This window comes from Gymnoscopelus microlampas (genome assembly GCF_963454915.1).
Source record: "Gymnoscopelus microlampas genome assembly, chromosome: 16".
NCBI classification, from domain to species: Eukaryota; Metazoa; Chordata; class Actinopteri; order Myctophiformes; family Myctophidae; genus Gymnoscopelus; species Gymnoscopelus microlampas.
In genome coordinates this window covers 18604054-18630177 of record NC_139953.1, presented here as the reverse complement: position 1 = coordinate 18630177, position 26124 = coordinate 18604054, and the positions used below count along the sequence as shown (strand labels likewise).

Sequence of the window (26124 nt, the reverse complement as noted above, 5' to 3'; positions counted from 1 at the left end):
TGTTCTTACCTGTAGTTAGATTTACATCTGTTATGTTTAAACTCCCAGTGATCAAGACAGGCAAGGAGAAATTCAACAGCAAGACCCTGATAGCATCTATCAAACCCACTGATGCAGTGGCAACAGTGATGTCCACTTCAAGTGCTGACAGGTTTCCTATTAAAGAGAAAAAGAACAGATACACAGTATATTTGAACATTTGTGGATATTCCTCCATGAGAAAATCTGACAGAAATTTGTATGCATAACATTTACCAACTTGACAATTCTGTATTATGTTTCCTATTATATAGTAGAATGCTTAAAAAATAAAATACATGGTCTATATTCTGCCAGCTTGTCTTATTGAAGTGAAACTGGCCCAAAATTAGCACTTCTAAATGCTTCACTCAACAACACTATTACAGTTGGTGTGTTCCACCACAAAATACATAATAATCATTATCATCATCATCATAATGAGTGATTTTGCATTTGTTGTTCTTGGTGTAGTTGAAGCTGTGATGAAGAGATTGAACTGATGGTTATTATCTATACAAAGTTACACAACTGATAGCTGGGAATATAGGAGGTGCATGTTTATGGTTTGAACGCATTCGTGTGCTTAAAAAAAAAAACATAATCATACCTGTGGTAGATGGTATCACACACGGAACAAGACCTGTTGAACAGAATTCCTTAGCTCAACTGTGTTGCTGCATTTCTCATGTATAGCAGAACACAGCCAGATTTTAAAAGTGAAAATGAACACTCATGTCAACTGTGGACAATACATCTAAATAACTGCTTACATCTAAACAAGTACAACAATTATTAAAGAAATTAAATCAAATAAATAAACAACTCTTGAATCCAGTTTTCTCACAGGCTAGCTGATCAAACCTCACATATGTTTTGCTCACAGAACTGAGGTGGTCCTCTGTGAGTGTAACTATGATAGATCCTTCTAAAATGTGCAAAATCTCTATCCATCTGTGTGCCCGTCTGTAGTTCATGTATCTCGAGAACCCCTGGGGGTCCCGGCCGGTCCCCACATATTTTCAGATGGGAGCCTGCGGCCAAACGCATTTTAATTTGGGGGTCCTTGATATGAACAAGTTTGAGAAACACTGGTGTAGGTTATAGAAGCACTTCTGAATAAATGGGGCATCACGGTCCTCTGCTTCCTATTTTACTCCAGAGGGACGGTGGGCGTGACGTAATGCATGCACAAACATAATATAATAATATAAGATTCACCACAAACACACAGAAACACAGAGAAACAGGGTTGAAAACATAATCTCTTGACTTGCAAAGCAGAGCTAGCAAAAATAACGATAATCTGTGCTGTATTTAAACAGCTCAAAACTTTCAGACACTGCTTCCTGATTGGCTACGGCTAGATACTCACCTGTGATTGGCTGACAGAACTGTTGTTCAGAAGGAAGGTCATTGATGCATCCACAGATTTCTGTTGTAATGTTAGAGCATGCACCGTATGTTTCACACTTGTCACAGGGCCAGCCATAGTGGTCTTCACAACTGCACTGTAGTGATCCATTGGTGTTGGGAGAACACACTGAGAAATCAAAGAAAAGTACACAGACACACACATCATGCCCAACTCTGTAAATAATAATCACTGAAACTGGCTACTCATCAGACACATTCACTCAATCAGCCGTCAAGGAAAAGTATCAATAATAATTAAATGTTCTTACCTGTAGTTAAATTTACATCTGTTATGTTTAAACTCCCAGTGATCAAGACAGGTAAGGAGAAATTCACCAGCAAGACCCTGATAGCATCTATCAAACCCACTGATGCAGTGGCAACAGTGATGTCCACTTCAAGTGCTGACAGGTTTCCTATTAAAGAGAACAAGAACAGATACACAGTATATTTGAACATTTGTGGATATTCCTCCATGAGAACATCTGACAGAAGTTTGTATGCATAACATTTACCAACTTGACAATTCTGTATTATGTTTCCTATTATATAGTAGACTGCTTAAAAAAAGACATGGTCTATATTCTGCCAGCTTGTTTTTTAAAAATCTTATTTAAGTGAAACTGGCCCAAAAATATCACTTCTAAATGCTTCACTCAACAACACTATTACAGTTGGTGTGTTCCACCACAAAAGACATACATGATAATAATCATTATCATCATCATCATAATGAGTGATGTTTAAAAAAACAAGTATTTTAGGTGGATAAAGAATTCAACTAACTTACTTGGTATTGCAGTTGTTGTTGTTATTGGTGTAGTTGAAGCTGTGATGAAGAGATTGAACTGATGTTATTATCTATAAAAAGTGACACAACTGATGTCTGGGAATATAGGAGGTGCATGTTCATGGTTTGAACGTATTAGCCTTAGTATTGAACACAGACCGTTTGTATGTAAAAGAAAAAAAATCATCATCACAATGAGTGATGTTTAAAAAGCAAGTATTTTAGGTTGATAAAGAATTCAACTAACTTACTTGGTATTACAGTTGTTGTTCTTGTTGTAGTTGAAGCTGTGATGAAGAGATTGAACTGATTTTATTATCTATACAAAGTGACACAACTGATGTCTGGGAATATAGGAGGTGCATGTTTATGGTTTGAACATTTTAGCAATACTGTATTGGTATTGAACACAGCCCATTCGTGAGTGTTTAAAAAAAACATAATCATACCTGTGGTAGATGGTATCACACACGAAGCAAGACCTGTTGAACAGAATTCCTTAGCTCAACTGTGATTTCTCATGTATACCAGAACACAGCCAGATTTTAAAAGTGAAAATGAACATTCATGTCAACTGTGGACAATACATCTAAATAGTTTATATCTAAACAAGTACAACAATTATTAAAGAAATTAAATCGAATAAATAAACAGCTCTTGAATCCAGCTTTCTCACAGGCTAGCTGATCAAACCTCACATATGTTTTGCTCACAGAACTGAGAGAGTCCTCTGTGAGTGCAACTATGATAGATCCTTCTAAAATGTGCAAAATCTCTGTCCATCTGTGTGCCCGTCTGTAGTTCATGTATCCCGAGAACCCCTGCGGGTCCCGGCCGGTCCCCACATATTTTCAGATGGGAGTCTGCGGCCAAACGCATATTAATTTGGGGGTCCTTGATATGAACAAGTTTGAGAAACACTGGTGTAGGTTATAGAAGCACTTCTGAATAAACGGGGCATCACGGTCCTCTCCTTCCTATTTTACTCCAGAGGGACGCATGAACAAAAATAATATAAATAACACAGATGTCAGTCAGCGGCCTGCACGATTCACCACAAACACACAGACACACAGAGAAGTTGAAAACATAATCTCTTGACCTGCATTCAGCTAGCAAAAATAACGATAATCTGTGCTGTATTTAAACAGCTCAAAACTTTCAGACACTTCTTCCTGATTGGCTAGATATACTCACCAGTGATTGGCTGACAGAACTGTTGTTCAGAAGGAAGGCCATTGATGCATCCACAGATTTCTGTTGTAGTGTTAGAGCATGCACCGTATGTTTCACACTTGTCACAGGACCAGCCATAGTGGTCTTCACAACTGCACTGTAGTGATCCATTGGTGTTGGGAGAACACACTGAAATCAAAGAAAAGTATAGACACACACATCATGCCAAACTCTGTAAATAATAAACACTTTGAAACTGGCTACTCATCAGGCACACTCGTTCAATCACCAGTCAAGGAAAAGTACAATTTAATCATTAAATGTTCTTACCTGTAGTTAGATTTACATCTGTAATGTTTAAACTCCCAGTGATCAAGACAGGCAAGGAGAAATTCACCAGCATGACCCTGATGGTATCTATCGAACCCACTGATGCAGTGGCAACAGTGATCTCCACTTCAAGGTCAATAGCTGACAGGTTTCCTATTAAAGAGAACAAGAACAGATACACTGTATATTTGAACATTTGTGGATATTCCTCCATAAGAAAAACAGAAATCACACAGAATGTTTTATGCACGTATTATTTTTTTATTCCATCTTCTTGTCATTGCGAGTTGTTTATCTAATTATCTTGAGAGATCAAAACTTAGTTTACTCAGGTATATCAAAGTGGTTGGGCTTACTGTACTACTACTTTCAGCAAGTATCTAACAGTACACAATTTTAGATGACAAAAAAATCTGGCTTTTATCAATAGTTAAAGTCAGGATTTATGAACATTTTGGGGGCGGGAAATAGAATTGTTTTCATAATAATGTAGGTTTTACAGTGCATGTGTTTGTATCTTTGATATTCAGGTCCTTTTAGTCATTTACTTTTACTTTTGTTGTCTTTCTTTTTTTCAAATCATTTTCAGTACACACATGTGAGGTGCTCCTAACTATACTGTATAATCCTATAAATGTTCCTATAAATGTTGCTTAAAACAATTATTTGCCAAACAGCAGGTGATAACATTTCCTTGAGGAGCCATTCTCCATTAGCTTCAAATTAGTTTTAATGTATTTCCAGAAGAACGTCTGTTTGATTCGCCTAGCATTTCTATTCTGGGGCCAACATTCCGCAAAAAGTGCAGATCTCACAAGTTTACAATGCATTAACTTGTCAGCTAATTGTCCTCAAAGATACTTAAGGAGGGGGCCTAGTATAGAGCCCTTTGGTAAACCTCAGATTTGACTTTTTTTAGGTAACTGCTGACTCTCAAATACATATACAGTATAGGAAAGAAATTCTTTTAAAGAATATAATATATATATCTCTTTCTCTCTCACGCACGCACGCACACACGCACACGCACACGCACACACTGTACTGTAGTAGGTATGTACACTATGTATGTAGTCATGCACAGGGGATTATCCCAGAAACAAAGAGTCTTCCGTCTTCCGAGGACCGACTTGACAAGTCTTTATATAAAACCTATTGAAAACAGTGTAGTACTTCAAAAATATATGGTTTAGTATATTCTGAAAACCAGCTTGTATTTTTTCCTACGAATTTCTCTTTTGAAGTGAAATGGCCTAAAAATATCAGTAGGAAATACTGCACCCTTTGCAGCAGGACCTACTACTGAGTAGGTGTATGTAAAAAACGTACTTGGTATTGCAGTTGTTGGTTTGGTTGTAGTCGTAGCTGAAGCTGTGATGAAGAGATTGAACTGAAGTTACTACTGTATACAAAATAACACAATATCTGGGGGTTGTGTATGTTTATGGTTTGAAAATATTATCATTAGTATTCTCAATACAGCCTTTGTGGGTGTCAAATAATTGGAACAAATAAGTCATATGTTTACTGTATACATCTTCACAATCTTATTAAAAGATGTATCTTATTCTTCAGTCATTTTCTATGTTGGCCGGCCACATTGCTTGGCTAAATCTTGCATGCCTACCTTCTGTTATGCGTTGGTATGGCTGGCAGTACTGGTCATCAGATGGAATGGCACTGATGCATGTACATGTGCCATTAGAGATCTCATCACAGGCTCCATAGCTAATACAGCTGTTAAACGACCACACAAGCTGCTCCTCACACTTGCACTGGAAGCCAGTCGCATTTGGATAACACACTGTGGGGGGAAATGGTGCCACATTTAAGCTCATAATATTTAAGCTTTAAATTAATGTAAATGTTAAACAACAACACTTTGACTTGTGATATAAAGGTTTGAACAATAAAAAATTTGATTGGCTGGGGATTGGGATTTCAAAATAGTCAGTCTGACTTTTTGCCCTCAAAACCTGGTTATGGTATGTGAGGTTGGTTAAGCTCGTCTTATAGTTGTACTTGTTTGCGTGTCAACTGGTGACTTCATTCTAACTGCATCAGGGAAATGATTAGATTTATACAACCGGTCCTTGCAAAACCGGTAATGCTATAAACTTCCAAGTTTGCCACCAGGACGTTGACAGAGTTGTAAATACCAATTGTCAGCTCTGGCAAGATCCATGATGAGGTTACGAATTGTAGAGAGATAGACCTTTACGATTCAGTTGTCACGGCAGTACCGCAGTTATGAAACACTGGACAAAATAAAAATACAAACGTTATTCTTATCACAGGGATTAGGAATAAAGTGCTAGATTTAGGTATCTGGTTGGAAGATGAATCTGCCATTGTCATTGTACCATGTTAATGGTAAACATATCCATATAACTACAATGTCTATCAATTGTGTAAATGACTAGATTCTCGGGGCGCTTCGCACCCCTCGAACCCATCCGCTGCGTGGGGCTTTGTGTTTGTTCGTCCCTCCGTGTCCCTCTCTCTGTGTCCGTGTCGCTGCAGCACAGAGTGGGCAGTAGAGATGGGATTTATGTGTCTTTGAAGGGAGGCGGATCGTGGGGTTCTGTTCCTTTCAAAGAGGCGTTGTGAATACTGGCTCATTTATGGCTCAGGTGTATATTATAGATACGTAGAAATAGATATAAATATGTATGTATTGATATGTCATAATAGTACGTGTGTTTGTATTGTAGATATGATTTATATGTGACTGTAAGTATGTGTTATTATGTACTATAATACAGCATATGACATTATAAGATAGATAGATGTTATAAGGTAGAATATTATGATATATAACATTTTATTGCAATAATAATTTAAATATGTAATTTATGTATATATATATATATATATATATAATAATTTATAACATATATACGTAGAAGATATATAAACACTGCCCTAACCTCTAGTAATATACAAACTAATACATATAGAGAGGTCAGTTTGTATTGAGAGAGAGAGTGGACAATGTTGCCATGTCCATTAATTGTAAGCGACTTGTAAGCAACTTTGAGCGAGGCGGAATGGAGGAAAATTCACAGAGCGGATTGCTTATTTCTCGCGCGCAACCTGGCAACGTTGTTTCTCCGTGAATACTCTGGCGTTGTTGATAATGTTGTCTTTGGGATGTACATGGCACGTGAATGACGGACATATTACCGTGAGTGTGGTGTGATAGAGACATGACTAAAGTGGTTGCGTGTGTTGTTGTTGTGGGGAGATTTCAATAGCGGCTGCGTCGTGTTGGTTTCGGTTTCGCTCGGCGGTGCTCACGCTAAAGGGAACAAAATGGTGTACCCATAATGTTGTCAGTTTGTGCTGGTCGCAATTAATCATGCTCCGAGGAGGCAAATATGTGGTGAGCAATGAAAAGTAGCCTACACCACCTGTCAATTAATCGCGCACGTTGTGGCTTGTGTGGTTAGTGACGTGATATGTTGTGGTGATGATGACGGAAGACGGGACTTATCTGCAATGTATTATAGGATAGTAACATTTAGCAAACAGCTCCTTTATACTGCTGCATATTGATATACTAATGTACCTGTCTAAGACAAGATCTTATTTTTTTAACTGTACATATATTTATTAAATTGTATTATTATTTCTTACTTCTAGCTTGCCAAAAGAAATTACCCCCAAAGTTTTTCTGTAAATATACTTTTATTGGTCCTAGTATGATGATTTCTTGCATAGTATTTATATGTCTTGATTAATTGAATACATAGGACCACAATGGAAACAAGCCCTCTGGGCTTTTTGTGTTATCCGTTTAGCATTATTGTATAACTGTACCTCTGTACCTTTTGCAAACTGTTAATAAAGTATTCAATCAATCAATCCAAAACGTAATATTGCGTTTAGATGTTGCACAATCTTTTGCGGAATACGTCCCAACAACTTTTAGCTGCTTGTACTTGTAAAATAAATTAGTGACAGATAAAACCTTCTTCATTCTTGATACAACGTGGTCACTTGATAGTTTTCTGATCTGAGGACCGACCAAATGCAGCAAAGATCAAGAGATTGTAGGAAACTGAGGGGACATAATGTGGGAAAGACACAATCGCTAATGGGGCGTGGTTTCTCTTTTAAGAACCATACCTAGACATTTGGGGCCCTATCTTACCCCTTATGCCTAAACTTTTTTGGCAGTGTTTACTATTTTGAAAAACATTTCAAATTAGTTCAAATAGCTACAAGCTCACAACGTGTCGATGTAGATCTTTCAGAATACGGACAATCCATTACATAACTCTAAAGTATACAGTACATCAGTGGTAGAAAAAGTACTCAAATGTTTTACTTAGGGAAAAGTATCTGTAATACAATAAAAAAAAAGTAATACTCTGTTACAAGTAAAAGTCCAGAATTCAAAATGTACTTGAGTAAAAGTACAAAAGTATTGGTATCAAAATGTAGTTAAAGTACAAAAAGTAAAGTATTAATTTTTGCAGAATGTCCCATTTCACAAGTTTTCAAATGTATAAAAACTTTTTGAAAATAGCAGATCTACAAGCTCACAATGCGTCGCATCGCGAGCACTGTGAGCTTGTACATCGGCTATTTTCAAATGGGCGAAATGTATATAGGGCTGAAGTGGTTAATGTATGTGTAATAACTAATAATCAATAATATCAATAATAATCAAAATCCTCAAAGTAACTAGTAACTAAAGTTTAAAAATAATTGTAGTGGAGTAAAAGTACAATATTTGCCTCTGAGATGTAGTGGAGTAGAAGTAAAAGTATTGAACAATTGGAAATACTCCAGTAAAGTAAAAATACTTAAAATTGTACTTAAGTACAGTACTTGAGTAAATGTACTTAGTTACTTTCCACCACTGCAGTACACGGTCTTGTTTGGTGGGGCCTACCTGTCGTGGTGTTGATGCTGGTAATCACAACAGATGAGTTGTTGATTTGCAGGGGGAGATGAAGGGTTCTCAGCGCTGTTCTGAGAAGCTCTATCTCAGATATGTTCACTTCAAGTCGGACGGAGTAAGCGGTGGAATCCAAGAGAGCTGTGAAAACAGACAGGATTCACCTACAGCAGGGGTGGGCAACTTTGATGATGGAGAGAGCCACTATATTTCCACACTCACTCCAGAGGGCCACATTGCATATTCTGTTGGGAAGACACCTCTTATCTCCGTATTTTAACTTTTTTCGTAAATGAATGCCGTACTTCGCCAATCTATGTCACACAAAAGCAGCAAAAATAGCCGATCTTAAAGCTCAAAACGCGTCGCACCGCGACGCTTGTAGATCTGCTATTTTTGCTATTTTTTAAATTGGAATCCATTTTTTTGTGCTATGTTTTAATTGGAATCCTGAAAAGTAACATTTGTATTTCATTTCAAATGCATTTAGTTATACAGTACTTATGTTAACTTTATGAACTCAAATACAAATACATTGGATATAAAAAAGACAATAGAATTTTAATACTAGTCATTAAGCTACTAATATAGACTAAAGTAATTAAAGCGGGTCATGTTTGCATGTTTGGAATTGTAACAGCTGAAATCAAAAATATATCACTATTCCGATATTAACCTGCGGGCTGCATTAAGTGAAGGTGGGGGCCGCGTGTGGCCCCCGGGCCGCCAGTTTCCCATGTATGACCTACAGTTTGTGAAGCGTGAAACGACACCCTGTGTTTCATTCAATTAAAGAACATATGATTTCCCATTTCTACATATTGCTACCAACTCTGACATGTAGTTCAGAATCTGTTTTAAAGGTAGGCTAAGTGATACTTAGTGGTACTGGATTATACAATTGAAGCTGATAAATGTGTACTCTCTCCTGATTGGCTGAAATCTGGCCACCCACCTGAAAATGTATTTTCCATTTACTAAAGAGCTGGAGAGATGGCAGATGGGGAGACCCCCAATCACTTCATAGCAATTATTACTATCAGAATATAGAGCTTTTAACCTTTTAACAAAAAATATTTAATTTTAACCAAAACATATCACTTACCCTACCTTTAAAATGTACAGAAATGTTTCTTGGTGTGATTAGAGACACATAAAGAGTTAACATCTCTTCACATTCTTCAGTCCTCACAGTCATTAATCGCTGAGGGAACGGAAAGTTAGAAAATGACTCACCCTCTCTTTTTTCTCTGGAATGAATTAATGCGGTGTCAGGTATCTCTGTGTCTGTGTGTTCCTGGTAAGACAAATGGTGTTGTTGAGAATACTTCACAGTATTTCCTCCTCGTTATCTGATGTCTGACAATCACCACACTAATGATAATTTTTTTTGGCACGGAATCCTACTTCTATATGCTTATATGGCACCTAATATGATAGAATTTTGGCAGTAAATTCTACTGCTGTATTCATTTTTTAAGTCTAGGTGGGTAAACGGAGAACTTGGGAGGGAGAGTGAGTGCATTCTCCGGCAGTCCTTCTAGAACTGGGTGCCTAAGAGCATTGAGCACTTTAAAAAAATAAAATAGAAATTAGTACTTAACTCTTGGGAAAAGTGGGCACAATTTTTGGGGAGAACTAGGGAGAACAGAGCAGTGTTTTTTTACATTTTATATTTGAAAACACATTTCTAAGGACATTCAATGAACGGTCAGTTCTATGTGTTTTTTCAATGTTTTTCTATGTACAAAAGCCACTGCTGACAATGTGACTATCCATCTCACTGGCCTCCTGACGTAATGAACAGTAACCTACTGTAGTGTAAACCGTTTTCACATATGAACTCCAGGCAGAGAATCGGGTCAGGACATTGTAGCACACAACAGGAGACCAGTCCCAGTCAACTGTATCTCCAGGTGTACCATCCAATCACTATGTGACCTGCCTGCACTACTTAAAGGGGTAGTTCACCCAAAAAAATACTTATTTTCTATCAATTACACACCCCATGTAGCATTGAAGTCATGGAGATGTTTTTGTTTTTGTCGCATTCCTAAGCCAATAATTTGATTACCGGCAGAATCATGCTAATGTATTCGGTAGGAGACTCAAAGGAGACTCTTTGAGTCTCCTACCGGAGAGACCGCCGGTCATCAAATTATTGGCTTAGGAATGCGACAAAAAGTAAATAATCTCCATGAATTCAATGCTTCATGGGATGTGTAATTGATAGAAAATAAGTCATTTTTGGGGTGAACTACTCCTTCAAATCAGTTTTGTGCAGTGTCTGAAAGTATAGATTTTGCACTTTATAAACATAAGACTTTATAATCATAATAAAATCTCTGTTATAAAAATGTAAAAAAAATATAAAATATAAAATGTACTGTATGTATGAAGAGTTTTTGCCGTTCTAAAACCCGGAAGCAAGTTTACAGTGTTCCCTGGTTAAATTTCCCATGCTTTTTCCCATAGGGTTTTTGTAAGCTTGTAATAGGCTATTCACCATACATTGTATATAGCGCTTAAATGGTTAAATTATCCAAAACTCAATGCAAAACTTTAAAAAAAGGTAGCACTGCCCACTTACCTCTAAATATAAATATAGAGAATCTCCCTTTCCCACTATCACCAGATGGTAGCAGATCACCAGAAGAGCAAACATGTATCTTACTGCCTTTCGTAATGCCATCACTAAAGAAAGACAAGAGACAAAACAGCAATAAACACATACAAACTGGAAAAGACTGGGTCTAATAATGTCATGGATTCTCTTTGGATCCCAAATATGGTGGGACGGTGGGTCTGAGATCATGAATTCACAAAATGCTACAAATATTACGGTGCCTCCGACTTGGCCAGGCACTTACAAACATTGTTTGTAACAAAGTTACAAACAATGTTTGCAGTATAAATATTGACAGATGGCAGACGAATTTCTGCTTTGGGCAGCAATTATACATTCATGGACAGCAACAGCATCATGTTTGTGTGAAATGCCATTATACAAAGAAATGAATCTCAGATGACAGTGTCACAGAGTATACAGTAGTATTATGGTTGTCATGTTTGAGGAAATACAAGTAGGTTAGTCAGGTTTGTGTAATCACTTTTCATCTTTGCTGTTCAGTGTGACTTGTATTTATTGGCATGAAGGTCACACAGGAAACTATTATAAGGAAACAGTGCTAGCTGTAGCCTACCGGTATGTGTTGTTCTTATCAAACATGACATCTTTACGGTACATTCCAGATCTGCAGTGCTCACCATAGCAGTTAATATATTCATGTTTGTTTTTCCCTGAAGTGAGCATGAACATTTAAGTCCAGGTTGTTTAACTGGTGTCAACTGGTGACTAATGCTATAAATTTCCAAGTTTGCCACCAGGAGGTTGACAGAGTTGTAAATATCAATAGTCAGCTCTGGCAAGATCCATGATGAGGTTACGAATTGTAGAGAAATAGACCTTTATTGATCCCACACAGGAAATTCAGTACCACAGTTATGAAACACTGGACAAAATAAAAATACAAACGTTATTCTTATCACAGGGATTAGGAATAAAGTACCAGAATTTGAAACCAGGAGATTTAGGTATCTGGGTGGAAGATGAATCTGCCTTTATATACTGTATGTACCATGTTAATGGTAAATATATCCATGTAACTACAATGTCTCTATCATTAAATGATAGAGACGAGACGATAAAGACGATAAATGATTGTAAATGATAGTATCATTTAGCAACCAGAATGCAAAAAGCTCCTTTATACTGCTGCATATTCAATTCTATTCAATTCAATTTTATTAAAGTGTCAAATCACAACAAGTTGTCTCAAGACACTTTACATGTAGAGAAGAGACCCGACAGTCCCACCCTGAGCAAGCAATTTTGCGACAGTGGCAACGAAAAACTCCCCCTTAACTGGAAGAAACGTCAGGCAGACCCTAGGCTCTAGGGTGGGGGCCTTCTGCCTCGACCGTGTCGGGGGGAAAGAAGAGAGAGAGAGGGAGAGACAGAGGAGAGAAAGAAAGAGATACAAGTAGTAATTGATTAGCTATTGATAAGCTAATGTATGTAAGATCTTATATTTGTTAATAACTGTAACAGTTATAACTGTATATATGTTTTTATCATTATATTATTATTTATTACTTCTAGCTTGCCAGAAGAACTTACCCCCCCACTGTTTTTCTGTAAATATACTTGTATTGCTCCTAGTATTGATGATTTCTTGTATAGTATTTACATGTCTTGATTAATTGAATACGTACAGTAAGACCACAATGGAAACAAGCCCTCTGGGCCTTTTGTGTTATCCGTTTAGCATTATTGTATAACTGTACCTCTGTACTTTTTGTAAACTGTTAATAAAGTATTCAATCAATCAATCCAAAATGTAATATTACTTTTAGATGTTGCACAATCTTTTGCGGAACAAGTTCCAACAACATTTAATTTGTGAGCATGAGCAACTCTCTGAAAAGCAAAAGAGAAGGGTACATGTACAGTACATGTGTCTTCAACAGACACATGTACTGTACTTGGGGTGAGCTACTGTACTTTTGGCGTGTAACACCAATGCTAACTAAGTACAAATCAGGCTTAAGACAGTGGTGCGCAAACATTTTCAGCAATGACCCAGAAACGTCAATCTTTGCTTTTCATGAAACCACCCAGTGTAGTGTATTCATAGTTAATTAACAATCAAATGCTGACAATAACCAGGTTTTCAATAATTAATGCTAAAAAAGAGTGCACTGAGGACAAACAACATTCTTTGACCAAAAAAAAATCTTCTTCAGGCAAACTAATGTTTCTAAGATGTTTCAAGTCTGTTCTTATACATAACAAATGCATGCAACACAAACCAGTAAATAATGAGCAAATTCAGTTTCAAAATACAGAAATGACTTGGCTCAAATAACCACATTAACATAACAGCTATTGTTGCTGTACACAATTCCATGACCAAATAATTATGTCCTGTAGCCACAGCCCCGCAACTGTGGGACATATGTTTGGTCTTGCCAATCCTTAACAAACATTGAAACCAGTTTTTTAAAACATTCTCACATGTTTACAATATGACAATTAATCCCAATCCATATACTGCCATCTTTGGGGTACTCCCCCACTGAATATAAGCCCACAAAACATCAGTCAAACGCTATAGCCTTTGCTTCACTTGTAATTCAACGACTCATTCGCATTAATTGGAAATCTATAACACCACCTTCCTTCTTCCAGTGGGTTGAGGAGATTATGAAATGATTGCCGCTGGAGAAGATGAGATATACTACATCTGGGACACTAACGAAATGTAATCTTACATGGTCTCCTTTTATAAGTTATGTCAAGAACCTGACGTTCACATGATGATAAATAGGTTTAGGATGTCTAATAGTCTATTGTTGGATCTCTGGATCTCCTTTTTTTCCTCTTGTACATATTTTTTACTTTTCATACCAGTAACCTGTAAGCTGATTGTATGACGTTCTGAATAGTAGTGTGTATATCTGATGTCTTACTAAATGTCTTACTCATGTCTTACTAAATAAAGTACATCAATCAATCAATCAATCAACATCATATGGTCTAGCGGTTAGGATTCCTGGTTTTCACCCAGGAGGCCCGGGTTCGACTCCCGGTATGGGAACTTGCTTTTAGGGGCGGCCATAGCTGAGTGGTAAGTGAGTCCGCCTAGGGAGCCAGAGACCCTGGTTGCCGCAGGTTCGATTCCCGGCCAGGCCAGCATATGTGTCGATGAAATGAAATTTGTCCCTGAGCAAGACTCTTAACCCCAAATTGCTCACAGGTTCTCATTGGAAACAAGACCGCAAGGACTTTCATGAACGACCTGTTAAAAGGAATTATCCTTATCAATGGTCAGTGGCCGTGCCAGGAGGTTGGGTCTGTTTCCCCAATGTACTTTATATATGAATTATGGTCAACGTCGTAGTGACTCCTATTGTTACTATTGTTACTACTGCATGTTCAGGGGTTGACACTAAGGTCTCAGAGGCATTTGACCGTCGGGCAAGTAAAGGTTTTGCTCTACTTACCCAAAGGTCATGCCCACTTGTCTGAGTAAAAAAAAAAAAAAAGTAAATCCTATCATTATAAAATGATAGGTAAAATGAATTACCGTTAATTTTAACACTTTTTTTTAACTTTCTACTTGCATGCTTGAAACTTACATCGAAGGCATCAAACAAATTAATCTTAAATGCAATCGATAACTGCCGAGTGGCGATAGAATGAGCGCAACTGCTACTTGTAAAAAGGTAGCATTGTTCTAATGAATAATATTTCTCCACTCAAACGCACTTGCCCGTAGGGCAACCTGAAAGTAAACCCCACTTGTCTGAACGTTCAATCGGGTGGAACGTTTTATTTACTTCTCACAGGCAGTCGGGCAACCGTTAGTGTCAACCCCTGTTGTATATATAACTTGTATTGTGCCTCTTATGGGTTTTTTTCTCCCTGTTTTCGTTTTGTTTTGTGTAAGTAAGTATATGTGCTTGCTCCTGTACTGTGCCTTGGTGTGGATGTGGGTGGGGAGGGTTCTAGATTGGGGAAAACATTGTTGATTGCTGCCCCCATGTTAAATTCGAAAAATGATAAAGTAAAAAGAAGAAAAAAAAGATACTGATGTTCTGGGTTCGATTTGTAAAAGAGCATTTTGTTAACCACTTAGGCCTAAATAATTTGTCATACAGTAATAAATAGCAGATCTATAAACTCACAATGCATCACATCATGATGGATTGTGATCTTATAATCTGCTATTTTCACTATTTTCAACGTTTCTTTTATTGAAAATGTGGTTAACATAAAAAATGTATTCATTTGTTCAAATATGATATTATCAAACATATGGAGCAGAAGGGAAGGAAGGTCCGCACACTGATCTGTAGCTTCCAGTAGAAAATATTTTATTAGGGTGACAACGTTTCGACCCGTGTGGGCCTTTGTCAGGTCAGATCTGACCTCGCCGTAATAAAATATTTTCTACTGGGAGCTATAGATCAGTGTGCGGACTTCCATTCTTCTCCATTGTACGTATTTTTGTTCAGCACCTGTGGGATTTTTTGTGCTTCCCTCTTGGACTCTGGAATGAGGACCTAAACATCAAACTATCAGACAGTCTACATTTACCAAAAGGAAATGCGTATATTTAATTCAGTCTGACCAGAATCAGGGATAAAACATATCCCCACTGGCGATGAGAATGAATGACCAGGGGGGGGCTCACCTCAAAAGCAGAGGCATTGATTCCCCACATCCCCTCCAGCAAATCAAACCTTGGTGAGAAGTGCCCACTTGATAACCCCAGCTACATAACCACTCTCAACCACACCACTCTCCTCCAACATGCAACATTCCTAAGCTCGGCAGACCTTTGATGCGTGTCACTCACTACCTAACCCTCTCCCTGTTTCCTGTCAATCTCCACTGTAATACCAAATAAGCCCCAAAAATAGGGGGAAAAAATGATTTGTACTTTCCTTTAGATCTATGCACAATCAGATGCACTGTTTACATAAAATATTTAAGACACCCGAATTCAATTGAAGATTTCCTGCAGCCATGTCATAAGTTATTAAAAGTGTCTTTGAATAATAATAACGCAGTACAAATCTGCCCGTGTTAGTTCTGCAACAACACTCAAACATCATATCCAGGGCTTACATGTCAATCTGAACATAATGTAATTAATGTATAATTATTTTTTTACCTGTCGTAGGCTACTCCTCTGCCACAAAGGATGTTGCTGTCACTGATGCTCAATCATTTCTAAGGCACCTCTTGTGTGTCTCTGCAGAGACACAAACCGACAATCATTCATGTGCAAATGGCTTTAATACTTTGACGTACAACATTCTTTCTGTGTTCCAGGAAGCTGTACAGACACCTGTTCAGCAGGTTATGATTCTTCCTCCTGTTAATGCGTAAGACGTCAACAGCAGAAGGTTCATGATATCATGTGTTCGCAGAAGTGTGTTTTAGTGAATGTTTTCAGAGACGCATATCCACTCTCCCTCTGCCAGCCTGGGGAGAGCTCTGAACTGAGCTCATGCTTCCTTCAATGCATGAGGAGTGAGCAGGCCTCTACTTATCACCTGACAGGGGGGAGTTTCCCCAGTAGAACGTAGAACGGAAGGCACACTTATTCCAACCAGTTCCTTTCCCCATCAGGTGACCCGTCTGACCAGGGGGAGGCAGTATAGAGATTAGGATTACTGCATGTTTTTGTGAGGGTACCTATCCTCTGGGACAAGGGGAGTACATGCAAAGTCCGCACAACCCCACCTAGGGTATGGTGCACTGGCGGCACGGAGGAGAGAACACGCCCCCCAGCAGCCAGCACCCACAGCGTCCCCTGCGGGAATTAAACCCAGGACCTTCTAGCTGCGAGGCGACAGCTTTATCGACTGCGCCACTGTGCCCCCCTGTTCTGTGTTCTGTCCCAACTGCATTCTCAAACGGCAAATGGTTAATAAAACATCAATTGATGCACAAACTTGGACATATCATCAGTTGTTACCTGGAGTCACTGGGTGTTTCCGGTCTTGCAACAGACACCCTCCACCAGGCCACCCGACCAAGGCTGATCAGACCCCACCTGTGTCCAAGTGGCATGCTACTGCCCCCACTGTATCTTGGGAGTAGTTAGAGACAGTGCTAGATGGGGGTTAGGGTTAGTCTGGCACTAGCCAGACCGACAACACGGATCCACTCACACATGACAGTGATTCTCATTCTCAACCTGATTTGGGGGGGGGGGGGAGGGGTCCCCAGATGACAGTGAAGTGACAATAATACCTACAAAAATAAGAAATAAAGAAAAGACAATTACTGCATCAAAAGTAATTAACAAACTATACAATGAAAACTGGTCAAACATTGACCAAATTGTCAAATAATAAAGTAAGATGCAAAATTGTGAAAATAGCCTACATGTGAGCTTGTAGATCTGCTATTTTCATAATTTTTATCTGTGGAACCGAGTCAAACAAAATGTAATGCCTCAACTCCTACATTTCAAGTTTTTATCAGGGTGGGGGACCCCAGTTCAAATATGATTATTTGGGGGGGTCATCTGAGGTCGTGGGGTCAGGGCCAGGGACCCCCAAGGGTCATTGATTGAGTGAGTTCCTAAGACCTGTAACTCTGTGTGTGTGACAGAACAAATGGAACCAAATAGACCCCACCACGTACCCCACGCCACTCATCCATTTGGTTCCAGGCCATAACATAAGTACGTCATTGATGATTTCATTTGATCACGATAAAAGTTAAAACTACGGGTCCTTGAAAATGAATCGGTTGAGAGAATCACTGATTAGATTAAACATAAAATGTACATTGTTCAGTTGTTGATTCACACATTTCACACGCACGCTGCTTTGGCTCTTTCTTGGACGCCGCACCAGCAGCTAGCCCCCCACACGCAGTGATTATTGTTGCCATGTCCGCTTATTATAAGCGACTTTGAGCTTGTTTTTCTGTAAAGTTGCTTGTAAATATTGGTAGTTGCGGAGGTTGCGTTTGATTGGGGCTTGCTTCCTAATGTTGTTTAAACAGTGGTTCTAAAATATTTTCATGTCAATGACCCACCAAATTAATATGTAATTAATTATCCAAGGATCCCCGAATCTGATTTTGTGCCAGGGACCCCCCTATACAAGATTTGTGGTGTTAAAATGTTTCAAAGAATATTCCAATTATTTTAAATAGCAGATCTACAACGTGTCACATCGCGACGCGTTGTGAGCTTGTAGATCGGTTATTTTCAAATGAAAGGGCGAAGGGCTCGCCTCTTTTGGGCTTGGTTTCATAGACCTGGTTGCGTATTTCTCTCGCAAAACCTGGCAACTCTGAGTGAGCATCAGTGTCGTGTCGTCATATTGGTGCGACGGCGCATGTTTTTCAGCGAGCGTCCTAAATCACGATGGCAGAACCTGAGTACGTATATGGATTTATTATGATCTTAGACTAGTTATATCTATATCCATCCGTCGCTAATTCCGTGTACTGTACATGTGTCATTGCTATTACAAGTCCGCCAATGCTAAAGGGATCCCATCAAAACTTGTATTTTGTATTTTGACCGTAGGATTGTGGAGCTATTAGCCAGCGACAGTTCAACATGGGCTTTAAACTGTGTACTGTCTTCTTAACAACAATTGTATGGGTTAATATTTACATTTGGACACCGCCGTGTGTTTGTTAGTCATTTTCGAATGAATCTGAATAAATGGTGCAAGCTTACCATGTTATGTTTTGTTTTTAGCTTCAGTTGGTTATTCTAGGCCAACTTCCAGTGGTGGAAAAAAGTACTCAAATGTTTTACTTAAAAGTATCAATACTGCAATGTGGAAATGCTCTGTTACAAGTAAAAGTCCGGAATTCAAAATTGACATGAGTAAAAGTACAAAAGTATTGGCTGCTGGCATGATGTAGTGGAGGAGAAGTAAAAGTACTGAAATTTGGAAATACTCTTGTAAAGTAAAAAATACCTAAAAATTGTACTTAAGTACAGTACTTGAGTAAATGTACTTAGTTACTTTACACCACTGGCCAGATGTATGCAGTGTAAAACTTTGAACAGCTATTTTTCTTTAGTCCATATTCAGTGTAGAAAAGGTCCAGCTTATAGTGAGTTTGTCAGTTGCCCCCTGGATGACGAAATATAAATACATAAATTGTGGTGGTCCTCATTCAAAAACAATATACTTTTTAGGACTGTATAGGCCAAAAACTTAAACGGAAAAACCCTGACTGAAAATGACCAGACTCTTAGCTGTGAAATTACCACTTGAAATGAAGCGATGTTTGTTCATGTTATGTTCAACACTAACAACTTGAATCAGTTTTTACAAAGTGCATCAAATAACTTGTTTCTCAATAAATAATTATCGCTGTCACTATTACACACTGAGATCTTGAAAATAACTCAAAACATCTCTGAATGTACAATATGAAGTGTCAAACCCTGGTTTATGAGGAACACAGAACTCCACTAGTCTTGTCAGCTTTATCAACATAAACATAAAGGGGGAAAATGCAGTACATTACTGGAACAATGCATTCTGTTTTACTGTTAATAGTCATGTTAAATACAAGTGCATTGGCTCATCAAACACATAGAACTCTGTATGCTCACCACACTGCTTTCACATTCAGCACTGCATACAATTTGTCATAATACAATGATGAGTATAGTCTAAACCAATGTTCTGTATATAACGCATATTCAAGTGTCACAGCAGCAACAGCAGTATATCAAATTTATGCTTCGGCGACGATGTAAAATATTTTTTAACTGTAAAAAAGTGCTCCTCCGAGCACAGTTCTCCACCAGGTCAGGTAGGTTATTGTGGCCTCCTGGTGGCGCTATAATAGGCCAATGTGAAAAGGGTACCATTTCTTCTTAGGCCTTTAGTGACAATCGGACACTGCATTCATGATTTGAGGCATTTTGTTCCAAAAAATTGTTTTGCTAGATTAGACCTGCTGGTGGCGCTATAACAGGCCAATGTGAAAAGGGTGACATTTCTTCCTTGGCCTAGTGGGAATATGCGTGCAAAATGTCACTGAAATTGAATGCTGCGTTCATGATTTGAGGCATTCTGTTCAAAACGAACCAATCCTGCAAACTTTGGAATCCAATCTTAGGCAATCAGGATGGAATATGGGAAATCAGACCGATCCGTCTTGATCACATGAACACATCACATTAAATAAAATGGACGTACAGCCTATCAACCGTGAATGTATGAATGACTGTATATCTATCTACTGTATCAATCAGTGTGTGTTTGACTGTTCCAACTTTCTGTTCTAGAGTGAAACGGGTAATACAATTAGTTCCTGAAAATCTCCTGAAAAAACGGAAACGCTACCAGGCCATCAAAGCTACCGAGGCAAAGCTCGCACTACAAAATAAGAGAAGGGTAAGTGTTGTTGTCCTACATGCCAGGAAATGGATTTTGATTTAGCAACAGTTACTCTCACACACACACACACACACACACACACACACACACACACACACACACACACACACACACACACACACACACACATTATGTAGGAACCTGTGCACACAGCACATAAACAAAGTCACCTTAAGGGCAAGACCACTTTGTTAGAGGTTTGGGTTGTGTAGTTATTAGTTAATGATGTAACTCCAAAGATGGACAAGAAATCAAAAATAATTGCTCCATTGATTAGAAATTGATAATTCAAAAAATGCTCCTCATTGACCTACATTGCACGGTAAAACAGCTCTCGAAGTCACTCTTTTAGCACATAAACGAGCATAAACAAAGCTGATTCAGACAATATAGAACATCACCAAACCCAGTACTGTAAAAATGTAAACTTCTGCTGATTTTACTATTTGAAGATCCGGATCTGCAGATCCAGTCTGGGGTTTCTTCTTAATAAAAATAGCAAAATCAACAGGAAGTTAACATTTTTATTAAAAGAACAAACAGTACTGAGTTTGGTGATGTTCTATATTGTCTGAATCAACTTGCCCTTTAATTGTGCAATTGTCATTGCTTATGTGTATTCTATTTTTCTCAAGGATTCAAAAGGCAAACCTTTGAAATTCAAGCGTTTGGAAGTCTTCTTGAAAAATGGTCATCGAGCATGTCGTGATGAAGCTCGCCTCAGGAGGATGAAATGCAGACCAGCTCCCCCAGTGCCTTCTAAGAACAAGCTGGGCTTCGTCGTTCGTATCAGAGAGTGAGCAACTTGTACACAGTTTCCTTTGATTATCTCTGACCTCTCTTGCTTTCTCGGAAGTCGGGATCCACATGGGAACGGGTAGCTCCAATGTGGATCTCGAACTTCATGTGGCCAGCCTGTGACATCAGTCGTCTGTGGCATATGACACCAAATTTGGGCAAGGTTTCAGCCCGATCTGACCTCCATTGACTTAAGTTATAGAGTTTAAAAAGATTAAAGTTAAATATTTTAAAGAAATATAAAACATAATGTTAAGAAAAATGCTTGAAGGTGCTTTGTTAGCCTACTGGCATTGTGCACAATGGAGTTGACATTTGGCACTTATTGGTTCAGTGGCTTGTGAGATAAGCTCCAGACAAACACACACAGATAGACACAAACATAGATAAACCCTTTATTGACCCTTTGTATGAGGCTAGCCGTTAAAAAAACATCAATATAGTTGTATGGAGCGTTGTCCCTGTTAACACATCGGGTGCCAGCATTTTTTCATAACTTACCGTGGGTGCCAGCATTCTCCCCATTGACTGCGCTTTGCTGTTTAAAGCTTCGGCGTGCGTTACAAGCAAATCCACGCAAAAAAAACATCGATTCATGTTGTCCCATGAGCCTGGCTACAGCCTGGAACCATAACATTACCCTGGCGAGTTACAACGGGGGGGGATCGCGCATCGCGCATGACCGGTTTTCCCCACAGGAAACACATTCGGAGATATAGGCGTTTCAAAGTAGTAAATGGACAGGAAGCGGATGGGGGGAAAAAATGTGTTTCCGGTGAGCGATCTGGCACTTCCTTCGCAGGATTACAATGGGTGCTCCCAGAGCTGCTCTAGCCCCGCCCGCGCGGAGAAAAACGAAAAAAACAAAAAGACTAAACTCACGGTTCAGACCGTGTTCGGCACCGAAGCAGCGGAACCGCCACTATGTAAACACACGGTTCAGACCGTGTTTGGCACCCGATGTGTTAAGTGTTTAACATCCTGTGCCGTAGCTCAGTGAATAGCACTGTTGCCTCACAGCAAGAAGGTCCTGGATTTGAACCTGACTAGGGCCTTACTGTGTTTACATGTGCTCCCTGTGTCTGTGTGGGTTTCTTCTGGGAGCTCCAGTTTCCTCTCAACCAAAAGACATGCATGTCAATGGGGACATACTCCTGCAATGACACAGGCACTGCCTTAGAGCTGGTCCCTGGGCGCCACCTAGTGGCTATCCACTGCTCCTAATAGTTATGATGATCCCCAGGGATCTATGGAGTATAACTTAACCCATTTAGAATGAAGGGCATCAGTTCCAAAGTGTGACGTGTAGGAACCCTCTGAAGTATGTGCTACAACTGTACTGTGTTATCAATAAGCTTGTAAAATTCAATATGTACAAATGAGAGGGAAATTGGGAGATTATAGTGATGTGAAATGGATAAGAGATGGGAAAACGATGTAAGCTACAAGATCGACGATGTACAAGTTGAGCTTTTTACATTGAATGTGTTTCTCCTTTCCTGTTTAGTGTCAAAGGTGTCAGTCCCAAAGTGTTGAAGGTGGTGCAAATGTTGAGGGTGAGGAAGATCTTTAGTGGCGCTTTCGTCAAAATCAACAAGGGCTCCATGGCAATGATGAAGGTTATTGAGCCTTACGTGGCGTGGGGGTAAGTCACCAATGATTGATGCTCACAAAGTACCTATGATGCTTCAGAGTCCTGACTCCTTTCTGGGGCGTTATTTTCTTTCTACTGTGTTATGTGTAAATCTACGTGAATTAAACTAATTCGTTAGTTAGCAAATTCTTTAAAATATGTGACTTTATAAAGCTTTTAGAATGTCTGAGGAGACGAGCATGTGTGTTAATTTAGGAAAACGGGTATTATGACACATAATATTGGTAAAATACTTGCAGGATGAATGGGAAGCTGCACTTTATGACATTGAAATACACCGCAGTAGAATTTGACACTGACACAATAGACCAAACACAATCACCTGGCACATGTCAAAAGCACACATTACATTAAAGAGTGACACAAGCGCACAGAGAAGACAAAAGTGCACTTCCTGTCTCTTAACTATACAGTGAAATTAAACAGACGGTATTGTAAAACCTGTACCCATTCAACAGTTTTCCCAATCTGAAGTCGGTACGTGAGCTTATCCTGAAGAGGGGGCAGACCAAGATTAACACACGGCGTGTTCCTCTCACTGACAATGCTCTCATTGAAGAACACGTGGGTAAGTTTGCATTAGAAAACAATATTAAATATATACATACTGTATGTACAGTATATACATAGGGCCCTATTTTCGCCAGTACCTTACCCATTATCCTTAATCTTCTTTACCATTTTAAACTATTTTAACCCATTGAGACCTGAACCCGATTCTACATGTCTCCTAAATCTCAACAGTATTCTGAAAAACGTATGTTTCTATATCAGTGGTGCTCAATCTTTTTCATGTCAAGGGCCCCCAAAATGATATGTATTTGGCCGCGGATCCCCATCAAAATATTTTGTTCCAGGGACCCCCCAGAAGCAAAGATTTGAGTTAAAAATGTTCACTTTAAAAATATATATATTCAAAGATTTTCACACATTTTCACACATTTTCTTGTAGCGCGGCACTCAGTGCCGTGCTATGAGGTTGTATATCTGCTATTTTTGAGTAGCCCAAAGTGTAAAATAATGATTTTTTTGTAGCTCAAATCTAAAAATGACACAGTTCCAGGTCTTAATGGGTTAAAAAACATTTTCAAATAGTTCAACTAGTCGATCTACATCGACGCGTTGTGAGCTTGTAGTTTGAACTATTTGAAAATGTTTTTAAAAATAGTCCAAATCAGGGAACATAAACACATTAGCCCATCAGCACAAACGTGACGTGAAGCTCGGCCAACGGGTCAGGTTGGTCAATCAAGGAAGCCAGTGCCCACACCCCTCCCAAACACAGAGATTCTGTGCCTCCTAAGAGGCCAAGTCTGAGGTCGTTCGATTTAAGCTGACGCAATAGCGTTAAGTTGTGTTTCATTAGTATTTAGTATTTCTTTCAGGTGATACTCCTATACACCTAAATGAAACGCATACATGATTAACATTATTACCTTCAGCTGAATTTACCTGTTAAAATGTCTGCTGTGAAGAGTTGAGCTGAAACGTCCATCCTTTTATGCAGATGAAGATCAAAACCTATGCCTAGTTATTTTACGCACATGTCTTTTTCTCCTTGTCTCTTTCCCCTCCTTTCCACCTCATTCCTTCACTCACTTTGCCATTTCTCACCATCACCCTATCAATATCTCTCCCTCCGCTTCGCTAATTGAATCTCTTTTCCCCTTTCCTCAGGCAAACACGGCATCATCTGCCTGGAGGACCTGATCCATGAGATTTACTCTGTGGGGAAGAACTTCCGGGTTGCCAACAATTTCGTGTTGCCGTTCAAGTTGTCAGTGGCTCGTCATGCCTCCAAGGATAAAGCCGGTATCTTGAAGGATCTGGGAAACCCAGGATTCCGCAGTTCAGATATCAACTCCATCATCAGGCTACTGAACTGAGGTGGATCTCCGGCGAGATGGACGCTCTAAACTTCAAGGATGCTTCAACCAAAAGTTGACCAGCCTTTGACACCTTGGCTCACGAGTTTTGCTCAAAGGTGTACTTTTGCATTTAGGGTTATCCCATATGACTGTTTGATCGTTCTACCCTTGTTTCAGAGTTTCAAATAAACTCATGAGATTTCAGGACGAGATCATTTTCTAATTGTGGAGTCCTTTGCCTTTCACATGCCATTTTTAAATGGTGCATTCATGGTTTTAAAATAAAACCATATATAGTACCCTATCTTGGACCATGTTGGAAGCCATTGTTTATTTTTGGGGATAATCTTTGTAACTAGCTTTTGTTGTTTGCAAATTGTGATAAAGTACCATTAAGGGTAAGCTAATGTAGCCTGTTGGGTACTATGTGTATGTGCAGTATTTCTCAGTTTGTCAGAGGAATGCATCAGTGGTTAAAATATACCGCAAGACTCACTTAATACATAGTTTCTGATGTGACACATAGAAACTCCAATGAACCAATAGAAATTGCATTACTATTGGGTTCAATAGAGATTGATGTAAATACTGTTGGCATTCCTATCTGGAAGAACGATCTGCTGGAATTACTGGGGATTTAGTATTCAATTGTCTTACAATAAACTGACTGATGTGTAGGGCAGCTATCTATGGCTAATTGGTTATATTTGAAATGGGTGGTGGCGTGTCCCAAATGAGTCTCAGAATATTGTGCATATATTTAAGATGCAATAATTTCAATGTCCATTATGTTGTGCATAGGGCCGCATGATGGCCTCCTGGAGCAATTATCCACTGTCCTAACAACTTTGTAGCGCAGCTCCTTACCGTTGATTAAAACTATATGGTCAATCTAACACTGGTTTTGTTATGACTGATGCTTCTGTACAGTGTAGTTGTACCTTTTCCCCCAGCGGGTGGCTTGTGTGTCACCACTGGGAGGCAGTGGTGGAAAACGTACTCCCAATTGATTTTTTTACCTAAGTAAAAGTATCAATACCACAAGGTAGAAATACTCTGTTACAAGTTAAAGGAGTAGTTCACCCAAAAAATGACTTATTTTTCATCAATTGCTCCATGAAGCCTTTAATCCATGGATGTATTTTTGTTTTTGTGGCATTTCTAAGCCAATAATTTGATTCCCGTCTCCTACTGGCTA

At 39.0% G+C, this 26124-nt stretch overlaps 1 protein-coding gene across 1 annotated transcript; it reads left to right on the top strand.

Moving 5' to 3' along the window:
* Nucleotides 1–18544: 18544 nt before the first annotated feature.
* rpl7l1 (ribosomal protein L7-like 1) lies at nucleotides 18545–25822 on the top strand. Its single transcript, XM_084082899.1, has 6 exons — nucleotides 18545–18612; nucleotides 20495–20603; nucleotides 21242–21402; nucleotides 22912–23049; nucleotides 23517–23626; nucleotides 24736–25822. Exons 1-6 carry the CDS (start codon nucleotides 18599–18601, stop codon nucleotides 24942–24944), a joined length of 741 nt encoding a protein of 246 aa, XP_083939025.1. The 5' UTR covers nucleotides 18545–18598; the 3' UTR covers nucleotides 24945–25822.
* Nucleotides 25823–26124: the final 302 nt, after the last annotated feature.